General features: G+C 36.5%; 1 protein-coding gene across 2 annotated transcripts in view; it reads right to left on the bottom strand.

Moving 5' to 3' along the window:
* ARHGAP42 (Rho GTPase activating protein 42) overlaps positions 1-14,789 on the bottom strand; it is a 315,580-nt gene that overhangs the window by 30,817 nt on the left and 269,974 nt on the right. For both annotated transcript variants that reach the window (XM_054438876.2, XM_063671373.1), the window contains exons 13-17: positions 6,272-6,334; positions 5,229-5,303; positions 4,426-4,510; positions 3,695-3,753; positions 386-491 (exon numbers count right to left, since the gene is read on the bottom strand). In XM_054438876.2, the coding sequence (XP_054294851.1) occupies positions 386-491; positions 3,695-3,753; positions 4,426-4,510; positions 5,229-5,303; positions 6,272-6,334 (388 nt within the window). The remainder of the gene's footprint in view (positions 1-385; positions 492-3,694; positions 3,754-4,425; positions 4,511-5,228; positions 5,304-6,271; positions 6,335-14,789) is intronic.

Here is a 14,789-nt window from a genome sequence, read left to right as displayed (position 1 = left end):
TTTGACCTAGGGGAATCTGTTGACTTTAGTAGTATAGAGCACTGGTCTTCAAACTCATTGCTTATAATGCACCTAAAAGAATAGGGAGGAAAAAAAAACTATATACTCCTTCATTTTTAAGTTGACACATCTAATTGTTTCATCATTAGTTTAACAATTGCAAAGGATATAATTATTTGCATAATTATATGCAAATAAACATATACAGGTACACACACTCATATAGAAATATCTTAAAAACAAACTGCCATACTATTTTTTAAGCAAATTCAATGGACTCTAATTATAATACCAATGTTATAACATCATCACACACTTTAAAAAGACATGAACAAACTTAACAATGAACAATAAGTTAAATGAACAATGTAAGTTAGAGAATTACTTGACCAGATGCTTTATTAAGATGTCCAGCATCTCTCTGTTTTTCTCCGGCAATTTGTGCACCAATGCATGTACAGCCTCCACCCTGTAGTTTTGGTCATCAGATTCTGTTACATAAAAAAGATTGCAAATGCTCAAGTTTTAATTGTATTCAACTGGGTATGTAAACATCAGTAATCGAATCACAATTACCACTCCTACCCCTCATGCCTCATAGGCACTGCTTCATGTAGTACTGTCATTATCATTCCCTATGGCTTGCACAAGTTGAGTAACTTGCCCATGGTCATGAAGTTAGGAAGTAGAGAAGCCAAAGAAGCCCAGTTCTACTGATTCCACACAGATGCTCTTAGCCACTGAACTGTATACTTTGATACAGCCAAAACTCATCACCTGCTTGGGTTTTACTACCTGAAGACAGAATCAAACCTTTAGAAATGTGAATGATCACAGCAATTGCTATAGACGGCCTAATGTGCCAGTCATTAGAGTACGTATTAGCCCACTGATATGGTTTGGCTGTGTCCCCACGCAAATCTCATCTTGAATTGTAGTTCCCATAATCCCCACGTGTTGTGGGAGGGACCCAGTGGGAGGTGAGGTAATGGAATCATGGGGGCGGTTACCCTATGCTGTTCTCTTGATAGTGAGTGAGTTCTCACAAGATCTGATGGTTTTATACGGGGCTTTTCCCCCTGTCCTCAGCACTTCTCTCTCCTGCCGCCATGTGAGGAGGCACCTTCCGCCATGATTGTCAGCTTCCCGAGTCCTTCCCAGCCATGCAGAACTGTGAGTCAATTAAACCTCTTTTTCTTATAAATTACTGAGTCTTGGATATTTCTTCATAGCAGTGTGGTAATACACCCACAGAAAGCTCCTAGAGATTCAACCCAGTGTGACCAGATGAAGCCCCAGATTCCTCTCCTTATCTTACAAATATAAAGACCATACAGAAGGGCTGTTCTGAAATGTTAGCATTATTACATAAACACAAGCCCAATAGATTTTTAGCCCATAATGACAATGGTAAATGTAAAATGTAAGAAATCATCTATGGCAAGTGTCGTCTGTCAAGTCAAAGCTAAGATGTTGACATGTCTGCTAGAGAAATGTCTAACATTTCAGAACAAGAAAGCTTCATTTAACATTCTCTTACTGCAGCAAATAAGTTCTGGGGTGATTGCCCACTGTACCAAATTCTTTCTCCAGAAAGTACTTTGAATCATAGGATTCACATTATGGGACTACCATTTCATCTGGACGCAGCTATTTAGACATGGAGTGAGGAGAGAGCCTGGCTCAGGCTAAACATGACGCCTAACCTAGCAAATGGAATGGAGACATCAAAAATCTGATGTTTCTGCAGATGTGAAAAGGCAGATAATGTAAAATCAGGGCTGAAGTGACCAAATGTACTCCAAGAAAATCTGACTGGGAAGGAAAGTGAGAATGATAGAAATACAGTAGACAACAAAGATGAGAGATCCTCCAGAAAGAGTGAGTAGAGAAATGTCAAATCCCAAGTTGGCAGTTCCTGGTTGCAGGCTCATGGAAACCCTAACCTCTGTTCTGCCGAGGAATTCACTGAAATATCTCTTAGGATCTGAATAACTTCTTCTTTATACTGAGCTGGACTTTTGCTGCTTGAAACCAAATAACCTAATTTTCTTAACTTAACATCTAGTAAATATGGCTATGTTAGGTCCAGACAAAAGATGAGTTCTTATATATAAGATATATAAGAAATTTTAAATATCATGGTCATGAATATCATTATAATAATACAATCATCATACGCCACAGAAGCAAATGGAGAAAAAACTTGTGACCAAAAGCATGACTAAAACAATAAGCTCATTGAGCCATTTTAGCCAAGTAGCTCAAATTTCCTCTGTTATAAAGCAAAATTTCTGTTAAGAAAGGGTTCTGGGTTAAGAGTAAACAGAACGGAAAACTGGCTTGCAGCCCTCATTTTGCCATGAATTTATTAGTGTCATTGTACATGTTACTTGCCCCCTTTGGGTCCTGATTTCCTAGTTCATAGGATGAGAGGTCAGATTATATATTTTCTCTGGTCCTGTATGTCTTACAAAGATTTCTATGAAGAGGAGGTAGAGTGGAGAGCTTCAAGAGAAAACTAAATAGTGTAGATTTATATGAGATCATGTGGTTAGTCATAAACACTGGATTGAAAACCAAGGTCATTCAACTTTATCTGACACTTTTATCAGCACACATTTCCTGTGACATTACAATGTGTGCAAATAAACTAACGCAATTAATTTCTTTCTTGGATTGTGAAAAATAATCTGGTTGTAGTCACACCTCATACATCTTAACAATGAAATGCCAGCTCTTAATTGTTACAAGTTGTTGTGATGGGCTCAGATGGTACCTGGCACTTCAGTGTCAATGGTTTACAAATACACGTTACTAACTTCTCAGATAACATGTGTCAACTCTTCCTGCTAATATTTTAAATTGATCTATCTATTCATATCACATGATAGCAATCACAGATCTAAACAAATGACATAAATGTGATCATTGCAAATAAAATACGAAGGAGAGGGGATTGATGGAAGCACCTGCTGTCTGCCAAAAATATTTGAGTCATCTCCAGATTGAGGAATACAGCACATGAGCATGTGCAGGGACATAATTGTCAGTACATATTTAGAGTCCTGCTTAGTTGCTCTTACAAGAAACTGATATTTGTCATTCAAATAAAATGAAATTAGAAGAATAATTTCTCATGGTTCTTTATAATCACCACACTTACCCAATGAGGTCTTACTAAGTGTCAAAATATTTCAGTCAATTCTGCAATTTCTTATTGGCTTCTAAACCACATTATAAATTACTAAACACCAGATTAACAACTTTTTTTTTTTTTAATTTGAGATGGCGTTTCACTCTTGTTGCCTGGGCTGGAGTGCAATGGCGCGATCTCGACTCACCACAACCTCTGCCTCCTGGGTTCAAGCGATCCTCCTGCCTCAGCTTCCCGAGCAGCTGGGATTACAGGCATGCGCCACCATGCCCAGCTAATTTTGTATTTTTAGTAGAGACAGGGTTTCTCCATGTTGGTCAGGCTGGTCTCAAACTCCCGACCTCAGGTGATCTGCCAGCCTCGGCCTCCCAAAGTGCTGGAATTACAGGTGTGAGCCACTGCACCCGGCCCAGATTAACAACTTTTTAAGCAATACTTGAAAAAAATCTTCACTAGCTGATACTAGTAATATACGCCTAAGTACGGCAGCATAAAACTACATCAATTATAATGTGTATGTGATGCAAGTATACTTACTAACAGCAATGATAAAATCTTTGTGCAACTTGTAAGTCATCAGTGGTTCTGCAAGGCACCTACAACAGAGAAGTGAAGCACATGTTAGAATAGCAGTATCTTTTATTCTCCCCTAAACTTTAAATGTTTCTTTAAGAATTAGGTGACTGTTATTCATCAATTAAAAATAAAATAATACATAAATAAGTAAATAGAAGAATTGGGTGATTTGGCAGTATGATAAAGTTCCCGTAGTGGGGCCACAGAGAGACCTAAAACACAGACCTCGAAGACACCAATGTACTTCTTTCCATGACTGTATTAAGTACTTAGTATTTCTTTCCATGACTGTATTAAGAAGGGAGACTGGGAGTCTCCCAGTATCAGAATTACCTTACCAGAGGAACAAATATGAGAACAATAGTTAAAAAACAAAACAAAAACAACACAACTTTCCATTCCAATTTGTTATTTAAAAAAGTATATAAAAATCTCATATACATATGGGACAACAAATACCAATTCAGTACTCAAAATATTACATAGCCTTTTAAATTATTATTGAAAAAATCAAGTACAAGTTCGAGAACACTAAATGTAAATGTTACCATGTCATGCTATTTCACCTTATGTGAGGAAACTGAGCTACCGAGTGAAGCTTCTAGACACAGGCTCCATGAAGTCACGTGGTTACTACTCAAGGGGTGAGTCAGAGATTGCATCCAGAGTACCAGGAGTTAAACCCTCCTCACCTGAGGTAGTTTTTCAGCCCACTCGTTATTGTCTTATTGTCCCACAGTTCAATATCAATATCAATATCAGGAGGGGATTTAGGAGCTGGAAAGAATAAAACAAGGTGTTTAAATTGTGCAGTTCAAAGTATTTCTTATGCAAGTATGAAAAATGGGCACAAACATAAGTAGGTCAAAAGAGAGAAGTATTCATTTCTTAGAATGCCAAGAGTTAACGTTAGTACTGTTGTTTGTGTGAATTGATAAAAAGCTGACACTAAACCTCAAAGATATATCTTATGAAATAAGTCTCCCAAATGAAATTATTGCTAACTGTTAACATGACAGAGCACTTACCACGTGCCTAGCATGCTTCTAAGTGCTTTATGAAGATGAACATATTCAATCCTCACAACTTTTAAGAGGCAGGTACCATTATTATCCCTATTTTTATAAATGAGGAGGCTGAGACACAAAGACGTTAAGCAAATTACTCAAGGTCACAAAACCTGTAAGTGGCTGAGCTAGGATTCCAAATGACTCTAGCTAGCATCCATGCATCTTATTGTATCTCTAGCTTACCAAGGGACACTTGGGAGAAAAAAATACAGTATTATAAAAATGCCCCCTCAAATTCTCATTGTTCATCTATTATAAATAAACATTAAAAACTGAATACAATATGAACTTTAAATATTATTGGAAAATATTCAAAGACAAGCACTAGTCAAAGAAGCCTAGACAAGCACTAGTCAAAGAAGCCTATACTTTAGATTACCTATAAGAACACAAAAATTATGTAAGTTGCTTCATCCAAAACTTACAAAATGTGGTATTCATGAGTTTTTGAACTTTGGAGTTCACTCCTCCTATTCGGTAGAGTCCTAAAATGGTGATACCTAATGGGAAGGAAAATCACAAGAAAATGGCTTGAGATACAGCTTGGCAAGTACAGAATGTTAAAAACTCAGATATATGCTTAACAAAATTTGAAAGCTACTTATCCAATTTCACTGTCTAACTTTAGCAAAGCTATCCTGGAAATACCCATCAGACTTATATTTCTCAGAGCAGACACTGAACAGTGATTTGAAAGTCTTTGAAGATCTTCAAAGTAGAAAAGTGTAGCTGTCTATTCACCATTATTTGAATATAAAAAAGCAATGGAGATGGGAAGGGATGATCAATATTACTCATGTTCTATTTCTTCAGAGTCATGGAGTCTCCTGCATGTTGAAAAGTCCTATGGCATTTATATCTTCATTTTAGAGATGAGGAACAGATTCAGAGAATTCAAGGTAACTACTTCTCAGAATGTTGATGTGGCAGCACTTAAAATTTAAATATAAGTTTATAGAACTCCAAAGCCCAATATGAATTTTGCTTTAGCCAAATTTTCCTGGAAGTGAGTTTAACGTTTAACTGGAGTGGACTTCAAGACAGAGGTCATGATTAAAATGAAGAAAGGTACCAAAACTGTGGCAGTGACAAATCAGTAAAAGAAAGAATATAAGGAAGGAAGGGAGTGAAGACAAGCTCCTTAAGAATCTTACCTCCTTAATGCTTGGGAAAAAAAAAATCAAAGAAGTGCTTGCAGTAATAAATAATGCAGGGTTTATCAATAAGAAGTACAGTGAGGCTGTATTAGGAAAAAAATCTAAAAAAGAAGTATGCCTAAAGCATGATTTTTAGTAAACTGAAGCTCAAGGTATAGCTATTTGTATACTGATACATACATTTATATCGCTCTTAAAAATAATCCACGTTAATGACCAAATACATCTTCAATGATTCATCTACTCTGAGAGTTTTCTAGGTAAGAATGAGACATATGACAGGAATGCTATACCGATCAGGCAACACTGACCTCTTGTTTCCACAGCTTGAATGCATTTTCTCACAAAGTTGAACCCTGCTTCATTCAAATACACTGAAAATAAGAGAGAAATCGCATTAGGTGTTTACGCTGAACTCACATTCCCCCTTCAGTTGGCTCTGTTCACTGGGCCTTTATGACTCAACAGTAGAGAGGTTTTTTCCTGAGTCTTCCAAATATTTTGGTTAGAGGCTGACTTTTTATTTTGGGGTAGAAGTAGAGCAAGGAACTTCACCCTCACAGCTATTGTATCAACCTGCTAAGATCCTTCACAGAAAGTATATTACAATGATCTTATCCACTTTTTCTAAAAATAGCATTACTCCTTTACTACGTGTTTTCTTTCAGATGATAGGAGCAAATGCAGTAAGAATAAACCCTTATTATGTATTGAAACTTGTATTATAAAGCCTTTCACATATCCTTTCCCTTGATTCTCAAAACATTATGAGGTAAAGAAAAGGCTCTGCAGTCTTAAGATGATTCCCTGGGTTGCTGAAAACCTCCACTGCTCTCAGTTTTAAGCTCTAGAGTCCGGATTCTAACTCGGATCTGATTCTACGCTTCATGTTCTATTTTTCATTTTGCTACCATATTTAAAATAATTCAAAACATGCATTGTCAGTCACTAAACATCCCCAAAAGGTCCTAGGATTACGAAATTGCAATTTATTTTCATTGTTTTTTGGCTAGATTTTCTTTGGATCAATTCTAATTTTTTTAAAGGGTTTTGGGGCCAGATCAAATTAGATTACTTATTTAAAGAGAAAGTATTTATTTAAAAAATACCAACACCCAGAGGAAAAACTGAAATTTTTTTGAACTATGATACAAATTTTCATCACATGTGGTAGAGACATGATTTTTAAAATATTCTCAAATAATGAGGAGAATTCAAACCAATACAAATTTAAAACTAACTTCCATTTAAAGACAGTAGATTAAATACATTCTTGTAACTCAGAATAGACCCCCAGACAAAAAAAAAAATCAAAAAAATTATGATAAAAATCAAGAAAGGGTAACAGCAACAAACTACAAACTGAAAAAAATTCTAGGCACAGCAAGCCAATGGAGCTGAATTGATTGACAGAAAGGCGTGAAAAAGCTGTGCCTAACAATGGAACTAGAGGTACTACCATGAAGAGGTATTTATTATGTGTTGTTAGGTGACAAAAGTAATCGACAGGACAATAAGGCCTATTTTCTCAAAATGTAAAAATTTGAGGGTATGTATGACTGTTTCTATTTTCCTAAGAAAAAACTCCACAAATGTATATGCAAACTACTGGTAAGGAGAAAGAGGGCAGAAGTTAGAAATTGTCATTTTTAATTCACTAGGCATTTTGGGATTATTTGACATTTTGAAAAAAATATATATATGTTTGTGTGTGTGTGTGTGTGTGTGTATGTGTGTGTGTTTGTGTTTAGTACTCTAAAAAGAACTTCAAAACTCTAGAAACAAAAACATCAAAACTAAAATAAATATTGCCATCAATGGGAAGTGGCTCATTTATTTCTTTGTCTCCAGTGTCCTAGATCAAGAGAACAGAACTCAGTGAATACTTTCAGTGAACTCAACACAAAAATGAATGGCCATGGCATCTCATTAGAGCGCAGCTGATGACCTACCTACATGAGAGTGAAGCTTTTCTTGGACACCAAAGAGAGACTGCTTGCTTCCAATAACCCCAAAATGCCCAGCATAACACTAAGCATTCAGATATTTTTAAATACTTTTTGAATATAGGAGACAGGTAAGATGGAAAAGTGAGGAATCATTTAATTTTCAGTTTTAAGGACAACAACAAAAACCGAAACCAAAAAAACGTAACCCTAGGTAAAAATAAGACACTAGCATTTTTACATCAATTAAAACTGCAAGTTCCCGACATTTAAAATGTTTGCTACTAGAGGTCACATTGTTCCACTTTTCAATAAAAACATATATTAAGAGAAAAAGACAACCATTTTTTAAAAATTTCAATAGAACTTCCTTTCAACAAAAAAGAATGAAGATAGTTGTGACATAAAACAGAATTTCTCTCTTAAGTACTCATCTTGAGAAAAATAGGTAATAACCAGGCTGTACCTCAAAGTATACCGGGATATTTGGCAGCAATATTCCAGTCTTTTCTAATAAACTGATATCACAAGCTCATCACGTAGAATGAAATCTTACTGAGAGTCAGTCTAACTGCAGGGTTATTCTACGGATGCTGCCGTTCTGACATATTCCATGGATCCTGTACTTAGCTCCCGTCATGTGAGTAAATACAACATTATCAATCAATTCAGAGATGTGGAAGAATATACTGTGTTGGCAAAAATAACCATGAATTTTTGTTTCCTTTGACCATCCTATGCTTTGACTGAAAGAGTACTTTCATGGTGCAGAGATAGTGTCCAGCTTTGTTTAAAGCCAGGAAAACCTAAGGCCAATTTTCAGCTCTAGTATCACTGCTGTATGTCTGAGGTAGGGGAAATGTGCCTATTATTTTATAAACAAGTTCCTTCATTTATAAAATGAGGGAAGTAACAATACCTAAGTTAAACAGCTGCAGTAAGATGAAGACAAACGGAAGAGTGCCTAACAATGGAACAAGATGAATTCAATGCTAGGTTTTTTTTTTTTTTTCTATCTGCTCCTGTCTACACGTCACTGCTATACGAAGGAAAACATAAGAAGAAATTATAAAAGAAGCCAGTCATTAGTTCTAATTAGATGAGAGGGGCAGTAGTTACTCTTCCACTTGTTAGCTCTGTTACTAGGCATGGTTTTGATCTCTGTGCCTCAGTTTCCTCTCCTACACAATAAAGATAATAGTATCTTATTCATAGCACTGTTTAAAGATGAAGTAAGTTAACATTTGCAAAGCTCCTAGAATAGTGTATGCTTAGAATATAGTAAGTACTTTATGTATTGGCTCTTATCATTATCCTTATTATTGACTAGAGAAGAATGCAAATCTCTACATATGTAAATTTTGTGAATAAGGCATTCTTCCCACAGGGCTAAAATCACTGGGGCTTGAGGGACTGTCAGCCACAATTGTTGTTTTTTGAACAGGCATGTATTACTTTGTCACTTATTTTTAAAATATTCGTGGATAGAGCAATGATCTGTTTCTTCAAACAGACAAAGATCAGGCATAAACCAGGCAGGCCCTGTGAACCTAGTCACTGAAAAACTAGTAAGTTGGATATTAAGAAATGTCCCTATGTGCTCATTATACTCCAATAAATATAACGAAAAAACATATCCTCTCACTAGAGCTAAACAGACTATAGCAGACTGAAATTACTGTTTACCCATTATCTGTTGTCCCTCCCTGCAAGAAGATTATATTTCTCAGCACCCTTGAAGCCAGGCTTGGTCATGTGATACACACTAACAATGAAATATGAACAGAAGTGACATGTGTCTTTACCCAGCAGCCACTAAGAGCCAGTATATGGCTTGCAATTTTCTTTTTCCCTTGTCACAGGATCAGCAATGACACAAAGGGAAGCTTCTCTATCAACTCAAGTTCCAGAGTGAAAACAATGTTGAGAGCCACTGCTGACCTATATATGGACATGTACTATAAAGAAGAAATGAACCTATATTGTCATCAGCCTCTGAGACTTGAGGATCATCTATTACTAAGCATAACCTGGCCAGTTCTGATTTAGTTGTGTATAACTTAATTCACTGTGGGAAAACTCACTGAAATAAAGGCAATCCCACACAATTAACTTTTCCTCCCTTAACTGGAATACATCCCTTTTGACTACTGACTAGTCAATTCACATAACAAAGGCAGCAAAGAGCAGCAGTGGCAGTGCCTGTTGATGGCTGCTTTGCAAACAACCATCAACTATAGACAGCGCCTTCACTTGAGCACCCAGCAATTTCTTCTGAGGTCTGAGAAGAGGAAAAGATGGCTAAAACAGCTTGTCTTCCAATGACTGTGGATGATGTAGTCACAAGGATTGTCATTTCTGAGGGAAGTCAGCGGCAAACACATTCTGTAATGGAAAATGAGTAGTTTTCCAAAGCCAAGAAGGGGTTACTATACTTAATGCATCAGTGCTCATGAGAATTCAACTAAAACGTATCCTTTTAACATCCAAAAAACAAACCAAAAAAACAAAAAATCAAAAACACCTGGGAACTCTTTTGTGTTCAAATGTCGATGGAAAGGGATATTACTATCAAATTGCACCATTAAAAAGGCTGATAATTAATGATAATTCTCCTGCAGTGGAGGACAAGGTACCTCTGGGGCAACAGCACAGAGAGGAGGATAAGTATCCTACACAGGAGAAATATGGATTGCTGATTTGGGCTCAATGCTTGGCCCAGAGCAGGCAGCCAATATATGCTTATTGATTGATGGCTTGCTAGTTACTGGTTTGTAACAGGATTGCTCAAGTACCTTCTCTGATGGGTTCTATAAGGGTTAGAGTTTATTAGCTTACATGAGCTACATTTGTGAACACTTTCCCAGTCCCAAGCCCTACCCCAGCCCTGTATCTCCTCCATTGTAGAGAGAAGCAGAGGGATACCCAGAATACAACTACTATCAAATCCTGTAATATGAGAATTAGGATTCTATAACATTAATGATACTTGGCCTTCATGGGTGAGGGTAGAAGCAGAAGACAGACTAACTTAATCAACTTAATATATTCAATCAAAAGTTAAGTCTAAACCTTTTTTTCCCCTCTGTGAACTGTTCAGGGATAAAGCTTTTATTGAAACCTAAAGAAAGTTTCCATAAGACAGTTTAGCAGCACAAAAACTATTAATCTCAACAGAATTCAAACAGCCATGAGGAAAGGAAAAAGAATAGTCTTCCACAGAGCTAACAAAGCAAAAGTCCTTGTACCTTCAATTTCCTAGCAATTCAAAACCTAGTATGTCCTTACAGATGTAATCTACTTGACCTTACAGTACATTCTGAGGGTTGACAAAACAAAGCAACATTTGTCTTTAATTTTCAATTCACTTTGCTGATCTCCTGTTTCAGATTAAAAGGTCCCTTATCACAGATAACTAATATCATGCTATATGTTAACTGAAACAAAAAAAATACATTACTACATTTATCAGTGTTCGTGACACCTACTGGACCTTAAGGATGAGCAGTTAACTCTCCATAGCCCTGGCCCAAATTGTTCTTTCATTCTGCTCTGCCCATGAAGAGCTCTTGAGCTATGACATCTTCCTGGGTCTCTGTGATAAAAACAAAACAGTAACTGATCAAAGATCAGGGGATTATATGGTAAAGAAGGAGGATGATAACCTAGGGACATCTGAGAACTTCCAGAACCAAACTATCTAAACCACAATATGAAGCTCAAGAACACTCATAACAGATGGCAACTGCATAGAACGAGAAGGAGAAGAAAGCTTATTGCTGTGGAGAATAGATACACAGGTACACTTGAGGAAAGTTACTGAAACATACAAGCAGAAATTTAGAGCTGTTGGGAAACTTCAAGATTATCTTCTGTTCCAATCCCTTCAATTTTGTATAACGACTGAATGTTAGGTGACTTTGTCATTACACATATAAATATTGACTTTTATTAGCAGAAACGTCAATGGAAAAGAACTTCCTTTTTCTTACTCGCAGTACTGGAGCAGAGTAGGTGCACAATGGAATATTTTTGAACTGACTGCTTGAGAGAATGAGATCTAAGTGCCTTTTCTTTCACAGTGCTCACTTTCTCCAGACCCAGGGTTGAAGGACCAGCCCAGAAGCCATCACACAAAACTCATGTTTGAATGGGGACAAGGCTCAGGGCATCAATAGAGAATGTCAGAGAAAGAAAGCCTAGAAGAAATGTTAATTGCTTTTCCCTCTGTAAATGACTGGTCCCAAGATGGAGGCCTTGGGGCAGGAAAGGTATGTCACAAAATGTAATTTGTTCCTTTGAAAGATGTATTCAAATGGCAGAACTGTGGAAAACATATGGGTGAGCTACTTTTTACAAAACGTCCCCAGTGGCATGGCTTGAGGACTAGTTTAGTGCTAATCTTAATTGAATGGCATGTGATTGAGGACTAGTTTAGTGCTAATCTTAATTGAATGGCATGTTTAATATTGATGATAGATATTACTACTACAAAAATAATTCATTCCCGAAGTCTTACAATTTCACGGATATTGCAGCATATTTTACAACCAGAAAAGTATTTGTAAATTCAATATCCTGTAATTGACCAATATTTCATTTTTTTATTCGATGTTTTTTCATAAAGGTGACAAGCTTTCCTTTTCAAGTCTCATTTATGGCATCTATACTTTGAAAATGGTAAATTAAGAGTAACTATTAATACAAGGTAGGAAGACTTTTGCATGCTACAAAAAGTAGCATGAAACTACAGTCACAGCATAGTTTTATCCTTCATTCCATGGCATTTGTTCTCTGTAAATTCATACTATGGCCCTATTTTAGAACATTAGATATTTCTTACACTGTTGCTTGTAGGATTTTCAGTGAAGGCACAGATGTTATGATCACTTCTAAATGGCTGGAATTCAAAACAAATGTTTACCTAAGTTGTATATTTTACCATCCTAAACTTCATTTTCTTCAGCAGTTCAAAAACGCAAACACACATTACACAAAACTGAGTTTCCAAAGGAGAACAAGAGTATTTTAGAATAAGTGGAAGCCATCTGAATTATGGAGGATATAAATGAGCACTCTTCGAAGTGGCCGGTGAGTTAGGGCTGGTACTGGTTTCCAATACCAATTACAGGAGAAGTTACATACTGAAATTGATGCAATGTTACCTTTAGGAGAGTCAAATATCAACTAAAAAGAAATACAAGATGTCAAGAACAAGATGATGTACAAAAAAATGGTTAGGGGGCTGACAAAAAGAAAGATACAAACTGATTTAAGCATTTAACACAACGAGCTCACGTGACTTATTCAAGACATAACAGGTATGAGAATTTCACAATCACTGAAACACAGATTTACCCGAGGAGTTCGACAGAAGTCCGAGACCAACATGGCCAATGTGGTGAGGCCCCATCTCTACTAAAAACACAAAAATCAGCTGGGCGCTGGGCATGGTGGCATGTGCCTGTAATCCCAGCTACTTGGGAGGCTGAGGTAGGAGAATCGCTTGAACCCAGGAGGCAGAGGTTGCAGTAAGCTGAGATCTTGCCACTGCACTCGAGCCTGGGCAACAGTGTGAGACTCCATCTCAAAGAAAAAAAAAAAAGCCTGACTCAGGTGAATTAGTAATACCACAATGTCCACCCCAGAGCTGCTGGCAGCTAAATTCTGGAAAGTGAGTCCAATCCTGTGCCTTTGAGCCAGGGTTTCTTTTACTGGTAGCACCTGCCATAGTCTTGACTTTTCAGTAGGGTAGGGATTCTGTTTAGGTGAGCAAATTTGAATCCCCATGTGTGTGACAGCTAAAAATAAGTGTAATTTTCAATAAGTTTAGTTTATGCAAAAGTAGTAAGAACTTTTGAAATCACTATGCAATTTTGTGTGTATTTATTTAGAATGTTTACAATACTTAATTTTAACATAATACTTAATCTGCATTTATAAAGTGATTTATTAGATTAAAAAAGTTGCTAGGTGTTGAAAAGATTATATTTGTCAGGATCACAAATCTGTCTAATTAGGATGACTTTGAGAGAATAAAATTTACTATTTTGTCATCAGTTGATATGTTTTAAGGAAACTTGACTGATTAAATGTACAAATGGGAGAATTCTGTCAGATTTATAAAAACAAAATAAAGTGAAAACGACTTAGTTTTCAAAGTTAGTGCAATTACAAATAAGATCTGTATACTGATTAAAAACAGGCTTCAAGTAAAAATATGGCTTAAAATAAATCAAATATTAAAAATAAAACAAAAATAAAGCTTAAGATTCATAACTTTAAGCACTAAAGTAGACACTTGTAATATTTCTTCTATGACCAAAAATCTTCCCTTGGGTAATAAAAGCCTACTGGTACTAATGAGAAGAGTAAGAGCAAATCTGTGCTCAGCACATGTCTCAGGGAAGGCCTGTAGCGACTACTATGGAAAAGAGACAGGTTCTGTCACAAGGAGCTCAGAGTACTGGGTAGGAAACTAATATACCATACAAAAGCCAGAGTGTGAGAAATGATACAAACACATGCACTCTAGGACTGCTATTCTTCTGACACACACACCATTTTATAACTATAATTGAAGGCACAGTGATGTTTCCGGTGGCTGATACTGCAGGATACCTATTTCCAGAAGAATGATTCTGTACTGCATGAAGATGCAGACTCCCTCTCATTCTTAAGTACATTAGTTGTAGTGGTACATTTAACTAAGCATCAGTATATTCTGATCGACTTGACTATGCCACCATTCAGAAGCCCTACTCAATACTATATATAAGGTACAATTGTTTTCCATGAAGGATTTGTCCTTGGGTAATTTGAATTTGAAAGGATTAACCTTATAGTGGATATCAACAATCAAACTAATGTTAGAAAACACATT

Source organism: Pongo pygmaeus, chromosome 9 (genome assembly GCF_028885625.2).
Source record: "Pongo pygmaeus isolate AG05252 chromosome 9, NHGRI_mPonPyg2-v2.0_pri, whole genome shotgun sequence".
NCBI lineage: Eukaryota > Metazoa > Chordata > Mammalia > Primates > Hominidae > Pongo > Pongo pygmaeus.
Note: the sequence above shows the minus strand (reverse complement) of the source record. Positions and strands in the feature narration are given on the sequence as shown.